This window comes from Stegastes partitus, unplaced genomic scaffold (assembly GCF_000690725.1).
Source record: "Stegastes partitus isolate 25-593 unplaced genomic scaffold, Stegastes_partitus-1.0.2 Scaffold2771, whole genome shotgun sequence".
NCBI classification, from domain to species: domain Eukaryota; kingdom Metazoa; phylum Chordata; class Actinopteri; family Pomacentridae; genus Stegastes; species Stegastes partitus.
In genome coordinates this window covers 1-21,841 of record NW_007580502.1, presented here as the reverse complement: position 1 = coordinate 21,841, position 21,841 = coordinate 1, and the positions used below count along the sequence as shown (strand labels likewise).

Genomic DNA, 21,841 nt, shown 5'->3' with positions numbered 1-21,841 from the left:
CACCCCCTGGTGATGAAAGCTATGGAGAGGGTCATAAAGAAGCACATCATTATGGTGACTAACCCACTGATGGAACCTCTCCAGCCCACGTACCGTGCCAGCGGGGGGGATAATGATGTGAAAAGATACATCATGGACACTGTACACAAGCATGTGGAACAACGCAACACCACAGCCAGATTCCTGTTTGCAGACTTCTCCTCTGCACTCAACACTCTACAGCCACACATGCTGGAGGAGAATACCTGCTTCCACCTGAAGGACCGACGAATCCTGTGGCAGGTTCTCCTGTCCCTGCTGTCAGGCCCATCACACCAGCACAGCTCAGCTCTCCATGAGTTTGTGGAGTGGTGTGATGAATCTTCCCTGGAGCTAAACGAGGAAAAGACCAAAGAGATGGTGATGACCTTCTCCAGGAAGCAGAGAGAGCGTGCTACAACAGCTGTCAGCACAATCCGTGAGATGAAGGTCGAGATACTGGATGAATACAAACACCTGTTTTGATAACACACTCAAATTTGCTTCCAACACCGAGGGGATCCTCAGAAAATGTCAGCAGTGGCACTATCTACTGAGGAAGCTCAACACTTTTGGTGTCAGCAGGAACATCCTAAGGACATCCTACTTTTCCTTCATTGAATGTCATTACATTCTGAATAATTCACTCTATGAGCCTGAGCACTGTCAAGGTCTGCTCTAAAATCATTGGACACTCCTCACTGTTGTGTTCCCAGTGTTTGAGTGGCTCACTTCAGGACATCGGCTCTGCTGTTCTGCAGGACTCCGAGGAGGAGAGCAACCTTTGAACTTATTAATGTTCAATCCAGACATAAGGGAGAATTGAACTAAAACTTCTCCAACCAGCAAGACAAGTAAAAAACTGCAATTTAAAAATGATGACACTGACCTGACAACTTGGATGAATGATGATCTGAGAGCAGCATCGGGGGAGAAGGCTGCTGACATTCATCAGGTCAAACACAAACACTGGATTAACTTATTGTGTGTGTGTTCGTGTTGGCTATTTTTCTGCTCTCAAATAATACACTGGTCCAGTTGGGTTCAGGTGTGGTGCCAAAACTCAGCAAGCAGGACAAGCTAACTGACAAGTTCTAATAATGTTAGAAAGAAAACATTTTAAGGATATTTATCTATTTAAATAATGTTCCTATAAGGTTAAAAGTTAAAGGGCAATCTGTGGTTTGATACAGGCCATATGTTAACACACATTAACCACATTGTTTTTCCAAATTCAAACATTGGTTTTATGCTAAATAATACATTGACACAATGTTCCCATGACTAATATATGCTTTCTCTCTCATTCTTTTACAGGCTGACATCTCCCTGGTCCCAAATAACAGTTCATGACTTCTAGTTAATATATATAAATAGATCTGAAAAGACCACAAACTGTTCCTGATAATTCTGTCTGCAGCAGAACCCAAATTGAAAATATATTCATTGTAACATTTCAGTTTAATATTACATAATCTAATCATTTGGTGAACTTCCAGAAAGCGAAATACTCAAATCTTACCAGTCATTTAAGTTTAGTCCCAGTAAGTTTTTTTGGGGAAGATAGATAGAACAGATAAATGGCATAAAATACTTGGGCAATTTTGTGAAGAATGTAAAAAAAAAAAAGTTAATTACTTCGATTCATGAAATATGAACAAGCCATAAAAATGTCTTAGGTCACCAAACTCCAAGCTGCACACCAAATAAATTATTAAAAATAAAAAAGAGCAAGCATATACAAATATAGCCATTTTATTAATGACTTGGAAAAAAGCTTAACAACACAAGGAATACATGCATGCAGGGTATGTATGAGCTATTATCCTCCTTTTTCTTATTCACAACACACATTTCTTACAGTTTGGTACTGAATTACAGCTGTGAAGCAATAAAATCAATTTACGTATATGTTTGCTTCCACACACGTGAAAAAATGACTTTTTCCCTCAATGTGACTTGAATACTATCAGTGTTTTATCCTCTGTTCAGTCCTCAGCTTGACACCTGCAGGCCTAATATTTACTTGGGGATTTTTTTTTTGTATTAAATAAAGAAATTCAAATAATAATAATAATAATAGTTAAAATTCTGATGCAGTACTTTGTGGTCAAAGAGATCCTGGAACGCAGAAAAAAGCCTTCAATTCTGTGTTTTTATAAAGTAGTAACATTGTTAGTAACCGTTTAAACTTCTCAACATTTGAACCTAAAAATGGAAGTCCTTTTCACCTCTCCGAAACACGGGTACCTCACTTTGTCTGAAATTAGGAATGTGTGCTGCCAGCACCTACCAAGTGGATGAGGAACATATAAAAACATAAGTTAATACATGGCTCTAGTTAGAGTTGGTTGGATCTTGCTATGCTTTCGCGAGCTGGCAGCTTTAATGGCAACACTAACCAAGCTTTTCTACACATGGTGATTAAAAAGGAAGTTCAGAAACTCTCAAAGTACAGTTAACTGGTAGGATAACGTTCTTATACTACAATAAAAATAAAAAAAACCTACTGCCCCATTAAAAAGGGAGAAAACAATGATAAAAAGAGAGAGAGCACTGAAACAAAGCGGCTGACTGCTGCCAGTTTGTGGAAGGTGCTCCTGGGTTCAGTATCTCCCTCTCTTGGACTTTCGCGCGGTCTGCTTGTTGCTCTTCGCGCCCTTTTTGGCTACAGGCTTTTCAGAGGACGACTCCTCGGGCTCTTGCCGTCTGGAACCGCTCTTTGTTGCCTTTTTAACTGCGGGCTCCTCCGGGGACGACTCCTCGGCCTTAGATCGCTTGGACCCACTCCTTGTCGTCTCTTTTGTACCTGCCTCCTCGGCCGATGAATCTCTGGCCAAAGGTCGCTTAGACCCCCTTTTTGTGAGCTTTTTAACAGCTGGCGTTTTGGGCTTTCTTGCGGGAGCGCCTCTCTTTACAGGTGTGGCTTTAGACGGTGTTGCCGATTCCTTCTTGGAGGCTGGCGGTTTCTTTCCTGACCTCTTGGCTGAAGTTGCTGCTTTCTTGGCTGGTGACTTCTTTGCCAGTGCGCGTCCCCTCCCTTGAGCTTTTGACTGACTCGTGCTCCGAGATTTCTTGGTTGGCGGAGGATGGCGAGCCTTGGGCGGAGGCCTCTTCTGAGATTTCCTAAGAGTAATTTGAACAGAAAGCAGTTAAGTAAAAGGAGCGTAAATAAGCCCTTTTCAGACGTGCACTCATTTCCATTAATCTGAAGGCATCTGAAAGTGTCTGTTTCATGTCTAAATTAGGTCATTTTTGTTTAAAATTTGCAATGGCGAGCTTACAAGTTGGACCTTTTCCAACATTACTTTCAAAACAGTGTGAACCACAAGGTACAGATGTGGGACGTTGTTATATTTAGTGAGTGACATGACAGAATAGGAATGAATGCTGTAACAGGTGAAAACTCATCCTATCTATTGTTTTAGAGAAGGCCCAGGAAAAAAATAAAAATAAAAAATCCTGGAACAGACTGACGTTCGTATATCATGTTGGATTCAGAAAATTTTAACCTTATAAATAACTTGATGTACTGTCCCGTTTCAAGCATATGGCACATACTGAATGTGTGTCATAACCGTCAAGCGACAAATAAAAAAAAAATGTCACAAAAAAATTATAGAAAGAAAACATGAATTAGGCTTGTTTCCATTAACTGACTTGGAGCGAATAAACGTGGCTGTGTTGTGTCATCAGAAGTTGGCGATATAGATAAGTGGGTGAAATAAGGAGCGTAGAAGAATCGGTAAACAAAACCTGCTTTGCCAACAGCTAAAAAACTACAAAGCAAAAGAAGAAACAATCAAAACTTAGTCCCTTTTCGAGAGAGAGAAGTCTTCAGGAGTGGATTTTAATTAGGAAAGCTGCAATTATTCTTTGGTGTCAACTGGCACTGACCATGTGTCATGCTGTCCAGAGACGATGACGACAAAAGAAGTGGAAAAAGATGATGGATCATGTGAGTTGTGTAAATGTGTAATTCCATCTCACATTATAAGCATTAACTCTTTGGGAAAAGACAAAAACCACCTGAACATTAAAACTTAAAGCTTAAGTTTTTCAGGGTTTCTGTTTTCATTAATTTTTGGAAAAACATCCAAACACTTTGGTCTCTATGGCGGGTATGTCTGAATGGAGCCATGAGAGTACATCTTTATACACACATGAAGCTGTGAGGCTACGAAAAAACCTGCTTCACCACATCAACGTGTCAAAAAAATAGCTGTGAACATTAGGACTGTTTAAAACAAGAGAACTTTAAGGAAAGTTGCTTTGGTATTTACAATATTTTGGCATAGAAGGTTTCTTTTAAACATTCCTACTGTAGACCACTGACGACCCTGGATTTAGGACAGCTTACTGAAGCTCAAATTGGAACTTTGACACACACCTCTGACGGACAGGGGCTTCATCCTCGGACTCTTCCTCCTCTTCTTCTGACTCTTCGTCTTCCTCGTCTGAAGAGTCTACTGTCCTCCTCCGCTTGGTTGGAGCTGCAGCTTTTTTGTTCGGAAGGTCTTTAAACTTGTCTGGGTATAGGATGGTTGGACTAAAGAGAAAAATGAAAATGAAAAGGTCAGACCTAGAGACATACAAAGACAGAGAAGTATATAAGTAGCTGTGTGGATGTCTCTGCTATATCAGGCAGAAATCTTAATCCACAGATGAATGACAGAGTATTGAAGGTACCTGGGGTAGAAAGGGAACGAGAGCTGGTAGGTCCCTGTGAAGCCGTGACCAGTAATCTGCTCCATCCATCCGAGTACTTTACACTTGGTCAGAGTCCTCCTCAGGTTGGCCACTAAAGACAAGAACTCATGGTTTAATGACATCCCATTTTGGATGCACAGGTCCTTTTGAGATCACTGTAGCAATTTTTCTTTTCAAAACTAAAAAACTATGATTTTTTTTATTCTGTTATTCATTTCTGAATCCAGCACACACACAAAAACAATGGAACAAGTAACACCAGTCAACTTGGAAACAACTAGGAAATTTAAAACAGCCTGTCATTAACTGAACTTGATTTTGACATTTCATCTGTCTTAATTTGTGTCACCAGGAAATTAAACATTTTTTCTTGTGTTGGACTTGAACTTGTCTGGGAATCTTTTGAATGCTTCTTCAGTATCAAAGTAATCCAGTGCCAGCTTTCATATTGACTGCATTAAATCCAGCACCCCTCACCCACCCAGTGTACTTGCTGCAAGCTCACTGATTGCATCATGCAAATAAGTCAGTAACTTCCTGATCATATAAATCAAAGTAAATATTGAAATCAAGCTCAGTCTGTGACCTGTTTTCTTATTTCCCATTTAGGGACGTTAAGGTATCATTAAAGTTTTTAATGGTGCTACTACTCACACTGATAAAACTTACTGATGGTGCTCTTTTTTTGTTAACAATCCTAACAGAACTTTAAAGTCTTTTTTTTTTTAAATTCTCTCTTTCTTTGCATGTCAGGAAACTGTTTCTTTTACAGTATTTTTAACAGTTAGATAAGCGTTAAAAACAAAGCAAAACAGAGATTTCCTGCAGCCGTCACATCACTAAAATCTGCTCTGTGGGTTCTGAAACTATACATTTCTGAACAATTCAGATTATGCTCAGAGAATGTCAGACTGACTTAATGAACAAACCTGTATCCAAGCAACCAGCTGGCTGATGGGGACTCTATATCATTGATCTGTGTTTGTACAGTTTAGTAAACTCTGTATGTGGGTCTAGGCTGCTCGTATATGTAACATATCTAAGCTAAAGAGAGACAAACTATAAGCTTGGTTGTTGAAAACTGCAATTTACCTAAACTGAACACATTTAAACTAATCTGGAAACCAATCATTTCAAAGTACTTTACAAGTGGATGACACAGTGGTCTACCAACTGCACAGCTCCCTGACTCACCTGGAGAACACCAGCAGCACTGTAAGAGTCATGTGCTTTGATTTCTCCAGTGCTTTAATACAATTCAGCCTTCACTGCTACAGGTGAAGCTTGAAAGAGTGGGAGTAGACTGTCACCTGGCTGCATGGACAATCAACTTCCTCACCAACAGACCACAGTTCGTGAGGCTTCAGGACTGTGTGTCTGATGTGATAGTCTGCAGTACAGGGGCCCCACAAGGGACAGTGCTCTCCCCCTTTCTCTTCACCCTGTACACTTCGGACTATCATTACAACTCTGGGAGCTGTCACCTCCAGAAGTTCTCTGATGATACAGCCATTGTCAGGTGTGTATCTGAGGGGGACGATCGGGAATACAAGACCGTCATCACTGACTTTGTCAACTGGTGTGAGCGGAACCATCTCCAGCTCAACGCCAGTAAGATGAAGGAGATGGTCATTGACTTCCGTAGGAGGACGACACCCCAGACTGTACAGGTGAACATCCAGGGTCTAGACATCGAGATGGTGGAGACCTACAGATAACTGGGTGTTCACCTCAACAACAAACTGGACTGGTCACATAACACAGAGGTCCTGTACAGGAAGGGTCAAAGTCGTCTCCACCTGCTGAGGAGACCGAGGTCCTTTGGAGTGTGCAGGACCCTGTTCAGGACATTCTATGACACTGTGGTGGCATCTGCTCTTTTCTATGCAGTGGTCTGCTGGGGAGTGGGGAGCACAGACAGGGACAGAAAGAGGCTAAGGAGACTGGTGAGGAGGGCTGGTTCTGTCCTGGACTGCTCCCTGGACTCCATAGAGGAGGTGGGTGAGAGGAGGATGTTAGCAAAGCTCACATCCATCATGGACAACCCCTCTCACCCACTGCATGACACTGTGGAGGCTTTAAGTAGTTCCTTCAGCAGCAGACTCAAACATCCTCTCTGCAAATACTATTATTATTAATGATTGCTATATTCTTGTACTTTTCTTTCTATATTTCTGGATGCTGCTGTGGCGTGTAAGTTTCCCCCAGTTGGGGATAAATAAAAAATTATTCTATTCTATTCTAAGTGAGGAACATGTAAGATGTGTAAGCAGAGAAAGAGAAAGAGAGAACGGGAGTCTTACCTAACTGGTACTCCTTTCTGTCCTTGTTGGCATCTACTAGATATCTGCGTAGAGTTGTGGTGCTGCAGGTTTTAGGTTCATTCATGGCTGTGATAGCGGCTGTGATGGCGTCTTCTAAGGCGCCGCCCTTCAGCAGGACTTTGTTGCCGGTGCGTTTGAGCTGTAACAGTCAGATATGAACGCTTTAACACATGAGATCTCTGTTGCACTCGAACAAGTAAAACAAAGAACCAGCAACTGAATGCAACTGCTTACATGACTACCTGAGAAATACCAGGTAGTCAATAAAATGTGATGCAGGATTTGCTTTTTATCCTCTTAATAAAATGCATCTTGTAAGCTTTTTGTGTTTTTTGTTAGATGCTTACAAATGCAGAGCAAATGAATGAGAGTCAGTTTTATTTGTTCATAGTGGCCACCTTTGCAGAATACTGCAAATTGTTCTTCACCAGGATAGATAAATTTTTGCTAATAGACACTTTACCAGTATGTCTCACTCATTTTGGAACAAATTCAAACAGTGTTATGAGGTTTACCTGAAACGTCCCTCTGGCTCCTTTCCCAGTGATTTGCTCCAGATGTCCTTTTTCTACTGCTTTCACCAGCGCTGACTTCAGGACTTCTGGCCTAAAGACGAATCAGTTACTTAATCAATAATGTATTCTGTAATTGAGCTTTACTTTGAATTCATGTCTTAAAAGTAGGGCACCTTCATGTGTTTTGCAGTCTTTCGGAACAAAAACTTCAAAATGAGATCAACTATCTTCTGTTACAAGGGAATTAGTAAGCCAAAAGTTCTGAAGTTTGATGTTTTGGGAGGCTGTAACTGTTACTTGCTAAAATTAAATAAATGACTTAGTAATGAAAAACATCAGTTTTTGCAGCTCTGGCTGTTTACAGACTTAAAAACAGGGGAACGGTCAGCTGTGAAGCGCTGTACCTGCTTTCGATGTTGAGGCTGGGGAAGTGCTGCTCCAGGTATTTCTTGATCAAGTTGTACGAGGCCTCTTTGGGCTCACAGAGCCGAGTGATGATGAGAGGAAGAGCGTCTCCCAGAGACTCCTGCTTCTGAGCGGCTTTCTAAAACACCACCCATTTACAGACATGACGATTACAACCAAACACGTCCCAGTCTCATAGGGAAAGATGGGGAGAAGAAAACTGTTGACACTACTTCTTTGACACAAGTATAAATGTTGTGCAGTTATCATGTACTGAAGATATTCTGGTCCTGAGTACAATCTTTGTCCTATTTAACTACTCAGACACTATAGAAAATGCCTCAGCCCTTGACACTGCAGTCCAATCAGGGATGGAGGAGATGAAAGTGTAGCTCATGACCTAAATATGAAGCTACAGTGAGCTGCCTAGCTTAGCACAGAGACTGGAGAGAGAGAGGCTACATCCACGCCAATATGTTCGTATTTTAAATGAAATTCCAAGATGAGCAGGAATATTTTCTGCGGGTGCTAATACACCTAAAAGGGCATATCACATGACCGCTTGCATCAATGGACATATGAGTTGTTTGGTTAGACGTAGAAAATACAACACACACAGTGACAGTAAGGACCAATCAGAAGCGTTTGCATCACCGTTTCCAGAAGTCTTATTCACTCTACTTTATCATATAGTACACCTGAAAAAGATTTAGCATGTCCCAACGCACAGCATATCAAATGTAGTGCAACAAATACACCGGGATGTCCCTACTACATTCAGACGGATTGTGAAGCATGCAAGCCAGCGTGCTTTTGTGGCCATTCTGACCCACAATCCTCTGTACGGTTATGCCACATATATCACAGTGTCTCGCGTGAGTATTAACAAGCTTAAGCTGCCAGGAACTCACAGACAGATGACAGCTCGTTTTATGCTACAGACGGCGACAGTAAAACTTTAAGGCACGTTACTATGACAAAGTAGCATGTTTAAATGAAACCGTATCAGTGTGGATGTAGCCTGCTAACACAACTTCATCTGACAGCAACAAACTCCCAGCTCCTCTCAAGCTCATGAATTAGCATGTTATACCCCATTAGTTTCATCTGTACAAAGACTCAAGTATAAAAACAGCTATTTGGTGCAGCAAAGCAACAAACAAGGGAGTTCCTGCTTCCTACAGAGATACAGTAAAGCATCTCTCGTGTGACATACCTTAGTCAAGGGAGTCTGCTTCCCAATGGTGAAGGTTCCTGAAAGGCCTTTCCCCTTTAGCTGTGTGAGAGATGAAGGAAAAACAGTAGTAAGCAGGGCTGACATGTTTCTGAGGTTTCTACAAATTTTAATAAACAGAACGTACATTTCACTCCACAAAGCAACAAGCTCATGCTTCTGATTATATCCCAACATATAAGTAGCTAAACAAATAACATCCTTTACCTGTTTGATAGTGCCCTTCTCTATGTGTTTCTTCATTGCTTTTTTGATAAGGAACTTCTTCCTGTCAAGCTCCATCCCCGGGTATTTTTTCACAATATATTTCATGACCGACTGGTATGAAACCCCCGATCTGTCATTACAAGACTGCAAAGACAAGAAAATCCCTTTAAACAGCAAGCAAAAACAACTAAGCTGGCAGCCGTGCCGAGCGACGCAAAAGTTTTCACACACCGTGATAGCTTCAATGAGGATGTTATCCACTTTGTTCTGAGTGCCTGCAAAGTTGGTAACGGGAACCTTTTTGCTGGCGGTGACACTAGCCCACGCAGGAATCGTCCTTTTCACCTTCTTCACTTTGGATTTCTCATACTTGTAGCCGTCCTTCAACCTGTCGCCAAAAAAGGAGCAAAGCACAAGTTTCAGTGAAGCTAGTCGGTTCTCTAGAAGCGATATTTCACTGTGATTGTTACCACCCTTATCTTTATCACATCCTCACCTTAGTAGGAGAACATAGCAGTGTGTTGCGCACTGTCCAGCCGCGCAGTCCTTGCATTTGTCACTTTGTCCGATTGTCACCGACGGGAAAGACAAAATGAAGTTTCAGAACATCTGTCTTAATGACCACCATGGTAAATTTGACCCTGACTGAACTGAAATGCTAGTGATCCATGTGCACAAAAAGGTGAAGGTTTGCTTTGTCAAGGTCTGGGAGAAGAGAAGGAGGAGGACCAAAGTTACAAGTTATTAACTTAAAAAAAACCACAAGGTTAAGTGCCCCACAGCTACAGCTAAACTAAGTATTTAAAACTTTCCTCATACTACCGTGATTTCTGAAAAAAAAAAAAAAAAAGTCCATGAGACTTGCTACTGGCCCAAAAAAATCTAGTCGCTGACACCGAAAGTGACTTTGTTGTCGCGTAAGTGGGCAAAACAAATGTGAGAAGCTTGAAGTGGATAACGCTGCCATTTCTTCGAGTTTCAAAATACGGACTGAGGTGTTAACAAATCATTAGACAGTCACGATGCCAATGTCCTCTCCTCCTGGACTCCTCCGAGACTGCGGGCACATCTGTCTGACAGCTACGATACAGGACACGAATGCACCTGAGACAGGTCACATGTTTTGGGAAATGCAACACTGCAACCCCGAGAGCAGCAGTCTGCTGTTATCCAGCAGAGGTAAGGATCATATTAACAGATAAAAGTGCTATCAGAGTGAAATATCGCAGTGTTCACACTTGCAGATTATCTCTCTGGTGAGACTCACTCTTTCTTCTCTGTGCCTTCCCCTTCCTTCTCTGCAGCGGCTCCTTCGTCGGCCTTCTCACCATTCTCGGTGGGCTCCGCGTCGCCTGCTGTCTCGCCCTCGGCTGCTGCGGCCGAAGATGCAACCTGCTCCTCGTCAGCAGAGGGCGACTCTTCTGAGGAGGCTTCAGGCTCTGAGGAACCATTGAAAATAAGGTAGAAAGAATAAAACCTGAACTTGTGCATGCATAATAGACATCCCTCCCCCCATCCATTTTTGACACAATGGTGCAGAGAAGCTGTTGTTAAACTCTGTTATAGTTGAACCCAAAAATGTAACTTCTAAATGTGCAACTAGTATAAATAAAGTAAGAGAAGCTGATCAATTAGGCTAAATTCAGGTGTAATACATCATGCTGCAAAATCTTGTTTTAACTTAAATAAAACACACACCTCTCTGTAGGTGTTACTACTATACTACTGGAACTGTGGAAACACTGTCTTAAACAACAGCTGTGTTTGTTCTGTGCTCAGAGAAAAAGTGAAAAGTGGACCAGTGTGTCCTGAGAGTTGAGACGGGGATGATGGTGCGTTCACGGGTCCACCGTTGAGGTGACTGACGACCCCAACCTCACCTTTCTCTGCTCCTGAGGAGGGGGCCTTCTCCTGGGTCGGAGTGGCTGCAGCTCGGCGAATCGGCATCACAGGAGATTTACCTGAAAAAGACAGAAGAGCTTTGGGCATTAGCACGGCACCGCTCCGAGGCCCGTTTCTGTGTACGTGCGTGGTTAAAAATGGCGCTGCTGCTGCCAAACCCACTTCATTCATTGAGGCCTATCAGCGTGATAGTGGAGAAAAGGTGCAGTTTGAATTCCGCAACAAAAAAAAAAAAGAAAAAAAATGCAGACCACCTTCTGGACGGCGACACCGCAGTCCGGCTTCATCCTGCAGCCTTTCCCCGACACATTCCTACCGCGTTCATACGAGCCGGAGGACGAGCAGCCACGAAATTTCTGCCATTTCGCCATTTTGTCCGTGGGTTTATACACACAGTGATGGCGTCGCACAAGGCAGATGAAATTCATCTCAGTTGCATGGAGTAAAGAGCGCCGGCCAGCCGTGTTTTCATTTACACCATCGAATCTGTGCAACTGCATGTTTAGCAAACATTATACCATAATGCGGAGCAAACTTACCTCTTACTTGTTTGGGGAAAGTGAGATGTTTTGGGGTAGATTTCTGCACGATCCTTTATTTCGGTTTCTCTGTTTAGGAGCCCCGCCCCGTTAGGACCGTTGGTAGGCAGCGTGCAGCGTCACACGGTGCGTCGAAGGATTCCCACAGTCACGGCTGGCCAATAAAACCAAAACAAAACAAAACGGCAAACAACCGAGGCGACGAGAACCAGCAGAAAGACGAAACAAACCGTAATGGCTGTCCAGAAGAAACAAAAATTCAAGAAGGAAAAAAAAAAAAGAAAAAAAAAAAGGCTGTAATCGCTGTAGAAAAACACAAAAAAGCAAACGGACAAAAAAATAAAAAATAAACAAAAAATAAAAAATGGCATGCCCCTTAAATAAAAAAGAAAAAAAATACAACAAACATACAAAAAAATGACACACAAGAGGAAAAACTGTTGTTCGCTGTTATAAATAAATGGCAAAATACAAAACACTGTAACGGCTGTCAAAAAAACAAAAAAGAAAAAAAAAGACAGAAAAAAGAGCAGAACACTAAATGGCTTTCAAATTAAAACAAAGCAAACTGTACACACACACACACACACACACACACACAAGAAATACACTAACGCAAACTAACACAAAAGATATTATCGGGGCAAAAAGAAAACAAGAAAAAAAAACTTTGGCTATTGAGAACAACTAAGTAAAATTACAACAAAAAGCCTAATAGAAAACAAAAAAATAAGAAACAACAACAAAAAAACTAAATAAGACAAACAGCAACAAAAAGCTTCAAAAATAAACAAAAAAGAGAACAAGATAGAAAAACCCTCATGCCTATTAAAAAATAAAATAAAGAAAAAGAGAGAAAAGAAAACATGCAATGGCTTTTAAAATATCAAGACACCAAGAAACCAAACAATCAACCCACAAATATATGTAAGGAATCAAAATCAAAATAAGCCACAGAGAGAATATTTTTTATGGTTCTGTGACAACAAACTATAAAGTAGAATACTACTTATTAATTATTACTTAGTAATTAGTTTGACAAACAAAGTTGGATCTGACCAGTCAGAATTCCTATTGTTACTGCAGACCTTTCAAAATAGTCTGAACAATCGAACATGTTTTAGAAATACAAAGTATAATGACAATTAAAACTTTTTTTCCCCTCCCCAATCTCCTTAGATGATTTTTCATTTGTATATTCCTGTTAGCAATAATTTACATTCTAGATATGTTCATAATTTTGACTAGTCATAACTACAAATACAGATATTTGTAATTCAACTTAAGCTAGTAATACCGTGGTTTGAGATATCCACATTAATGCTGAGTTAAAGATATCTTTCATTTGAGTTTTGACTAATGAATTTTAATGAAGAACTCTGGAATTCAGATTTCATGTCTAGAGTTAGTTTTCTCATACTCAATGGGTATTTCTGAAATGTAATTATTGATATTTTAAGTCTGAAATGCAATGCAGATACATCTAATGTCAATTCTGTTGACTGGGAAACAGGCTAGCTAACAATGTATTTACTCATAAAGATTTTTCTTTTTTTTAGTGTTCTACCTAAAAAGCTCAGAGGCAATACTGAGATGGTCAGCGCTCATTACTTGAACCACGACAAACCAATTATTACTTTATCTGCATTCAAAAACTACAGCAGTGATGAGACTTCAACTAAATGTCTAAGGTGAAAACTCATGGGAGTTGTAGTTTTTACATACCAACAATAGAAAAAGTGTATTACTGGCTAATTAGTGACGTAAACGACACATTAAACTTTGAATATTACCAGAAAAGTTGAGTATTTTGATTTAGCTAACCAAGGAACATGACACTCTCCATAGAAAATCACGTTGACAACCAGAAATTAGTGGAACCTGGAAAAAAAAAAAGAGGCTAATGCTGGCAAAGTAATCAGATCTAACAATACACAAGTAACTATAATAATTTTAGAACATACTGCCGATCATTTTCTCAATTCCTTCTAAAGCGCTAGGTGACTTTAACAATGATTTAGTTCAATCAACAATCTGAAAAGCAGAAAATTCTCACGATTAGGAAGCTGCATCTAAAAAATATTTGGCTTTTTTGCTGGAAAAAAAAGAGACTTCAATGATGTCAATAAATTCTGTTGATTGATATAATCGATTAAATCATTTTAGCTCTAGTGTTTTTTAGGTTGTAAGGCAATCCATCAAGAAAACTTAATAAACGAAGAGATCCAAACAGTCAAACCACATCTGGTGATAAGATAGGCATGTGACTGCATTGACATTGTGAAATAAATACGACCGTATGTGTCAGACACAAGAAAGAAAAGAAGCACAACAATTTCAAAGCCAGCACACTGATTGTAGGTTAATCCATCGTGATTGTTGATGCTCCAGGGGCTCAGCAGACCAAATCAATGGCTTCCAGAGACTCCAGCTGCTCCTTCCAGTCAGATCAATCAGCTTTTCTTGGTCCAAAATGGGAAAACTGAAAACACCGGCTCAGTTTATTAGGCACACATCACACATTAAGTAAACACCTTCAACACCCAAAAGAAGAAATCATGAGAATCTGCAGGTTTTTTTTTTTTAAATACCTTTTTTGTCTTTAATGTATTTACAAGCTTTAGTCTGCTCCGTAGGTCTTAAGTATTACAAGCATTTCATGTTCAGCGACCCTGGCCATTTGCTTTTTAAAGTTGCATTTTTGCTCATGTCATCTGAATGTATCCGGTTTGTTCGTCTGCGTTTGTGTGACAGTTCTGTGGACTGACTTTGCATCGCTTCTTGAATGCATACCTTTACCTCTCATGAGGCGTATGTACAAATCAACGCAGAGCAAGCCAAGGCTGAGGGAAACACTTTGTGGTTATTACAAGATAACCTTTGACCTTGGACAACATTAATAGTTCCTGTGCATTCACTCCTTTTTTTTTTTTTTAAATCTCTGCTTCCCCTTCATCCCAAAATAATTTTGCTTTACCCTGTTTTAAACCAAACAGTGTGGAATCCAGGGAGGCTATTTATTTCACAATTATTATTTTGTTATCATAATTAATTATATTGTTATTTGTTGTCTTGTTCTCATTGTGAGCATCTGCAAATGTTAAATAACTTTCATATTTGCAGTCCTTAAAAAAATAATAAATTAAAGAGTCCAGAACCTATGTATCTTTTAAGTCTCTTCTTAAAAAGTAACAAAAGAAAAGTAAGTTAAAATTTAAAACAAAAATATTTTCTATGTATAATACAGGTATTTAGTGCTTCCGCCGTTGGAATCCAAACTCAAAATGGCGGCATGTTTCAGAACCGTACCGCAGAAAAAAATTCCAGCCGTAAACATGTCGTCCTGCCCACGCACCCATTTTGAAAGTTTGTTCTACTGTAAGGATGCAGTTCTACTACGTCGTGTCCCCGGGTGTCTCCCTCGTCAATTGTCTTCCGACTCCTCCTCCGCCTCCCGCAGCCAGGTGAAGAAGGCCGTGACAGACTTGAGGGCCACGCCTTTACCCTGCTGCTCGGCAGGGTCTTTGCTCGTCTCCCACTTGTAGAAAGCGTCCTCCGAGATGACGTCCTCGTCATACAGACAGTCAAAGAACATCCGGAGAAGGTCTGCAAGACAGAGGGAGTTTTTTTTAACCGTCAGCCTGCTGCCCTCTGACAGGTTTTCATCACATGAAATTAGGCACACAAAGCTGAAATACATGTGAAGCTTGTGTGATATGCAGTGTGTGCAGCAGTCAGGTATGGTTAAAATGTTGATGAGCTGTACTAGACTTTCTGTGCAATGTAGCACCTCCTCGGTGTAGAGCTCCTGTCAGACCTGTTTTACACGACTGTGATGGAAGCTAAACGTGCTGGTGTCAAATCTGAAGACTGTGGAAAAGTGTTACAGCTCAGTAATACTTTCATTACATGTGAATCGAAATCAGCAGAACAAGATAAAACATATTCAGAGCACGATGAAACGCATGTGTTGTGCATCACATCAATAGCAGCATCACTATATTTTCCATGTTTTACACACAAAGAAAATAAATCTGCCTTCAGATCTTCTGTGCTTATTGCTGTAATTCACCTTCTCTGCTGAAATCTGGAAATGTCACTGCATTCAGCTTATTGTGCACAAGTACCGACTATCAGCACTGTCCACCTGCTTGTCCATACAACCAAAATACAACTACCTTTTTTCTGTAAGTAGATTAAATCACTTTATTACTCATAAGGAACCTGACTGTAGCTTGAATGCAAAGGTGCCCAAGTTGTAATGATGCCTCAAGTGATTAAACTCCCTCTCCAGTCACTGATTAAACCCCTAAAAACTCATTTCTGTGTATCAAAATCACACATTTGGAAGTCATTTTTTGGGGAAAAAAATCTCTCAGTAAAATGTCTTCAATGTAAACTTTACGCTGTTGCTTCCTCTGGACTGTGCACGAAGTCCCTGCCTCTCACTCGACTCACTCCTTCCCACTCGCTGCAGCCAGAGCACACCAACTCACCTATAACTCTGCTCAAACACTGAAACTACTCTATGCTACACAGTGGCAAGTTGTAATATTGGAGAAATTTAGCCATAAGGGTTTTAATTGGAAACCAGAACTGAAGAAGAAGAATGACATCTGCAATCTTCTGACAACAATGCAAACTTACTCTGCTGCTGAAAATCAGGTGTCACAATCATCAGCTTTAGACCAGCTACATTCTCTACATTTATACAGCTAAGAAATGGATTTAACAGTTTTCACAATTGTTATCACTGAGGGAAAAAAAAGGAAGGTGTAAGGAAAACTGTATCTACAAGAGTCATTAGGAGGAGTAAACTATGATGCAGTACTTACTTGGAGGCTGATCGAGGGCAACGATCAGCGCCTGAAGTGCATAAAGTGCTTGCAGCTGTCGCTCAGTGTCTGAGTTAAGGTACTTGAGTAATACAGGCAATCTCCTCTGGATGATGGCCGTGTCCACTCGACAGCTGGTGTTATCATCTGTGCAATAAGGCAGGAGGCAGAGTGAGAGCATGCCGAGCTGCTCCGCTCAGGGTTTGGCAGAGTGTAAATATTGCAATCAGCGGTGCGACTTCAGCAGAACGGGGAAGTGTCTCCTCCAGGTGCTGGAGTGCTTACCTTTCACTGCGGCCTTACACACAGCTGTCATCAGAGCCCTCAGGAAGGGAGACGAGCTCATCTGAGATTCATCTAGGTTAGCCTGGGAAATGGAGCACAGGAGGGGGTGGGGTGGGGGGGGAAACAAAACTGTTTGTCAGTGTCATGTGGCTCAGCTTGGCAGCGATGGTGCTGAAGAACAGGAAACCATTTCAAAGAAACACAACATGATAGGCGCCAAATGAAGCACCATGTCTTGTTCAGGATACACAAGTGGGATACCTGGACTGTGGAGTAGTAAAAAGAAATCCTCCATGTCCACATAACTGTGTATACAACAGGAAAAGTGTTTGCAATGATTTTTCTTTGCACCGTGTAGTATTTTTTTGTGGATGATGTCTTCCATACAAACTTTCCAACTTCAACCATGGCAGCCTTGTTACGCTCTGCTATCCACCCAGTCATCTGACAGCTACTTGTCCAGGCAGGATCTGGTGCTCTGCTCTCTTATGAACTAGACTGTCTGAGTCACAGCAAGAACAGCTGTAAAACGGTAAAAGGACATTGATGTAGCACATTTATCTAAAGTGCTTTGTAGTTTTATTCACACATACACTAATGGCAGCAAGCCACCGTATAACGTGCTGGTCTGACCAACAGGAGTAATTGGGACTCAGTGTCTTGCTTTAACATACTTCACAGGTAAACAAGAGGCATTAAACACTAGCCCTGGTATCAGTGTGCTAACACAGCTGCCCACCTGTGGGGAATCAGCTGCTATAATAGCAGGTCAAATAAAAATCACTCATTGGACTTGTGTCACATCTACTAGTTCATTTGTGATGCACTAAATTCCACTCTGTAAAAAATGATAGCGTGGATTTATGAAGTCGATACAGATCACACACACACACACACACACACGCACACGCACACACACACATAAGATAAACAAAAATCTTAATATGGATCCCTGAGATTTGTGGGTTTCTTTTTACTTTGGCCAGCAATATACTCAGTTTTACATTGCCTCTGTTTTTAATTGACCACAGAACTAGTTGGGCTTTTCTCTGCTGTTGATCTTCAGCCACCACATCTGCGATAATCCAGAAATGATCTGATTTATGGGTTAAGCTCTAAAAAACATTTCAACTCAAAAGTTATTTTGTGGCTCCCATCAGCACCAGCACTGTTTTAGAAGTAAACATTTTGGAAATCTGAGTAGGAATGTGAAACAACACCACTGAGGTGCCCTTGAGGAAAAGCCTTCAACACCCGACGTTGTACTAGGCAGCTTCCAGGTGCAAATGTGTGAGTATCAGACACTGCTGTCAGTAACACTGTCTGGAGTAAATAAAGGCAAATAACAACACGAAAAACAAACAAAAAAAATCCACACATGATGGCTGTTTCTTATGCCACTCTTTAATGTTTAACAGTTAATAACAAATTATAAACGAGCGTCTTTGTGATGTTTGCTCCAGAGAAATGTTGCTTCTCATACCTCTACCCAGTCAAAGATCTGCTCGTCACTGGCCATGTCTTCCAAGAGGAGTTTCTCCAGCTGTCGGCTCAGCTCCTCGGGGGCCAAGATCTTTTTAGACAAAGGCGCCTCAGGACTGGAGCTGTCCGACTGAACGAACTGGAGTTTCTGTTGGTGCGAAGATGAGAGGACGGGATACGATGAGAAAAACAAAAGGAAGATGTTAGAAATTGTGCTACATCAGCTGGTAAATGTTGACTTTTCCTCTAGTACTGAATGTCATAACTTGATTGGAGACCTGCATCACCGACCTGTTGTGAGATGAAAGCCTGGACATCTTCTCCCTCTGGTAGAACGTCGCTCCAGTTGAGGCCAGATTCCCTCCACAGAGAACCCACAGTCCTATGGCTCTGTGGAAAACAAGACAAGACAACATCACAGCTGTCTTCTGCTACATTCATCCAGTTTTGACATGGTAAAAAGCAGATGTATACTAAAATATAATGCAAGGTACTTATTTGCTGAATAAATAAATATTACAATTTAAAAAAAAAAAGAAAAAAGAAAAAATAGCTTTCTTTTGCATAGCTAATCTGCTCAATGTTGATGTGTGGCTGCTTGAAGTAGCATGGTAGATTTCACTGGGATTTACATTAAAAAATTGTTACTAAATAGGAATATACACGTGAATGAATGATCCCAAAAAATCCACTGTAGTCCACCAATGAATAACATATATTTTTAATCTATCATTAGTCTTGATATATATTTCACATTAAGTGCGTACAATTGGATCTACAATTGAGCTAGTGACTACCCTCCACCGGCTTCAGAATAAAAGACAGGTAAAATCAATCTATGTATAAAGGGGGGAAAAGTAACAACAGATCAAAGTGTTGCTTACCATTTGTTTGCATAGTATGTGCAGTATTTCAGAAATTAAGATCCCGGCTCTTCCCACAGGAAGCAAAGGTTTGCTTAATTCACTGTGAAAAAACAGATGACAGATTAAGTATGCATTTTTTTTTCTTTTATACAAAGCTTTGTTTAAAGCAAACATGCGAAACATAGCAAACCAAGAAACAAGTTAACCAAATAATAATATGTCTGTGACTTTGAAAGTTATTTTTATCCTCTTCACGGGAAAGAGTGAACATTAAGTGGTGGTAAATAAAAAAAAAAGGGGTGAAAATGTTGGTGATGGATGACTACAGCACAACTGATAAAAAGGTGGACTTTTTTTTAGTGAACAAAGCACACCACCTGTTCCTTTGATTTGAGTACAAAACACACATTTCAGTACCTAAAGAGCTCTCTCATAGAGAAGCCCCCCTCCTTCAGCACAGGGCTGAGCAGCTCGGCCAGGTACAGCCAGATGTGGGGAATGTCGATGGCCATGTCGTCCGCTTGCTCCAGCGTGTCTGCAAACCTGAGAAAAGACGAGGATGCAGCGGTGCTTAGACATGGTACTGTTCCAAAAAGCAGTCAAGCATCTATATTTTGAGCACAAAATATTGTAGTTAACAGTCAAGAAGAAGAAAACGTTTAAGTCACTGAAAATGTGAAATAATCGGCTTTGCTTGTCATCCGCCATTTTGTTCTACTTTTTGTTTGAGAGTGTTTAATATGTTGGGATGAACCGACAAAACTGACTAAGACCAAAGACACAATGCTTAATAATGTTTTCTTTTCATATATATAAAAAAAGCAGAGTACACAGAAAAATACATCAGAAAGGGAAGTGAACAGCACTCTGGTTGATATTTTATTATCCTCTACAATTCAAGAGAAAAACAACCCTTTCTGAATGGAAGAAAAAAAAAAACAACCTAGAGGCCTACTCAGAAATTACAGTATTTTCACACCAATGTTTTTTTCTCTGCTGAGGCAAGACAGAAGTATGCTCTCAGTGCAGTTTGTCTGTCTGCAAGATTACACAAAAACAACCAAACTGAAATGCATGACACTTGGTGGAGAGGTGGAGCCTGAGGGAAGGAAGAATCTGTTTACTTTTGCTCTCAATCACTTTGCTTAAAATTGCAAGATAATGCATTGGCCTTGAATGTGAGTGCTGTGCTCTCTGACTGCCTAGTTTAAAAGTATATCCCCAGATTCACCTTGACAGATTCAGTTTTTCTCATAGTTACCAATGTGTTTCAACTGCATTCACAGATTGTTAAAATACAATACATGATGGCTACAAGTTGGAACAGATCTATTCTTTTACAATTCTTTATCAAAGCTAGAAAATGATCAATCTTCGAATATCTTTGCATTTCTGATTTAACATGCGACAGAGAGCTGATGACACATAACACCAGATAAAAATAAGGGGGGTGTACCACCACAGGCAGAACACTTTCAAATTTTTCTTTTCCCACTCAACTCTCAATAAGGCTGCACCAAATAAAAACGGACTCTTATGTTCAAGGTACTTTTGCCATATAATCATTAGAAAGCAACAGCTTGGATGGAATTAAACGGGGTAAAACGAACATCTATTATGTGCAGAAGTATTTCAATCGATATTCCCACTTTGCAGAAAAACACAAGTGGCATGCAGACTGTCAGCTTCCCATCCACAGAAACTGTCATTAAGCAAGTGAACTGACCCTTTGTAGAACTGGGGTTTAGGCAGGATTCCCTGCTGCACCAGCTGGAAGAGGAGCTGGCCCATGTGGTCCCGTGTGATCTGACTGCGCTCCAGGGTCGACTCCACCCCAACGTGCACAAAGATGTTCAGCTGAGAGCCCAAGTCGAGCTCATCCACACACTGGACAGCCTCCTGCTCAAAACAAGGGAGTATGATCAGATTCAGTTTATTCCATCTCACATCATTTGGGGCCTTATTTTCGTTTTTTCTAAAATCATAAACTATAAATATTAAAAATAGTATCTGTGAAATGTGAAATTTCAGGCTAACATCTTCAATAGTTCCTGAAATGCTGTCATCTAAACATAGCCTCAAATTTCAGTGTAGGAAAAAACACGATAACAGTGGGTTGACGGGCAATTTTTAAATAAACAATAAATAACATTTTATGAATGTCTTTATTAATATCTTTAGAAACATCCATAGATAATGCTATAAAATTTTCAGGCAAATCAGAGATGGTCAAGCAGAAATTGTTCTAAGAATGTGCTGACTTGAGATGGAATAACCCCGATGACAACAATACATGCATCTAATTTCTATTATTTTAGCAACTATTCATAAATCTATACACAACACTTCAATAAACACATCTTAAAGAAACAAACTATACAGGCTAAATAGTTTTCATGCTATTAAGTTATCCTTGAAAGCTTGAAGGCAAAATGACTAAACTGCCTCAAAAATACTTTATTTAAAAAGTAAATGACTTCATCATAAATTAGTAAATCATTGCTTGATGTGATTCAGTT

The 21,841-nt window shown here is 40.4% G+C and overlaps 2 protein-coding genes across 5 annotated transcripts; both read right to left on the bottom strand.

Annotated features, from left to right (window-relative positions):
* Positions 1–1,757: 1,757 nt before the first annotated feature.
* hp1bp3 (heterochromatin protein 1, binding protein 3) lies at positions 1,758–11,940 on the bottom strand. Of its 4 annotated transcripts, none has more exons than XM_008305988.1 (13): positions 11,855–11,940; positions 11,294–11,374; positions 10,681–10,852; positions 9,910–9,972; positions 9,645–9,801; positions 9,414–9,557; positions 9,189–9,248; positions 7,972–8,111; positions 7,568–7,658; positions 7,032–7,191; positions 4,708–4,819; positions 4,409–4,567; positions 1,758–3,144 (listed from the first exon to the last, which is right to left on the bottom strand). In XM_008305988.1, exons 2-13 carry the CDS (start codon positions 11,358–11,360, stop codon positions 2,625–2,627), a joined length of 1,845 nt encoding a protein of 614 aa, XP_008304210.1. In that variant the 5' UTR covers positions 11,361–11,374; positions 11,855–11,940; the 3' UTR covers positions 1,758–2,624. The 4 variants fall into 4 exon arrangements, with proteins under 4 accessions (XP_008304210.1, XP_008304211.1, XP_008304212.1 ...); XM_008305989.1 differs by lacking the exon at positions 11,855–11,940 and adding an exon at positions 11,570–11,696; XM_008305990.1 differs by lacking the exon at positions 11,855–11,940 and adding an exon at positions 11,478–11,496.
* Positions 11,941–14,427: 2,487 nt separating this feature from the next.
* On the bottom strand, positions 14,428–21,297 carry wu:fb16f03 (eukaryotic translation initiation factor 4 gamma 3; the record flags this gene model as incomplete). The annotated part of the gene is made up of 8 exons (XM_008305995.1): positions 14,428–15,460; positions 16,690–16,836; positions 16,975–17,056; positions 18,458–18,604; positions 18,748–18,846; positions 19,341–19,422; positions 19,740–19,865; positions 21,049–21,297. Coding segments are annotated over 8 exons (1,114 nt in total), but the record flags the coding sequence as incomplete, so codon positions are not given.
* Between the last annotated feature and the right edge of the window lie 544 nt (positions 21,298–21,841).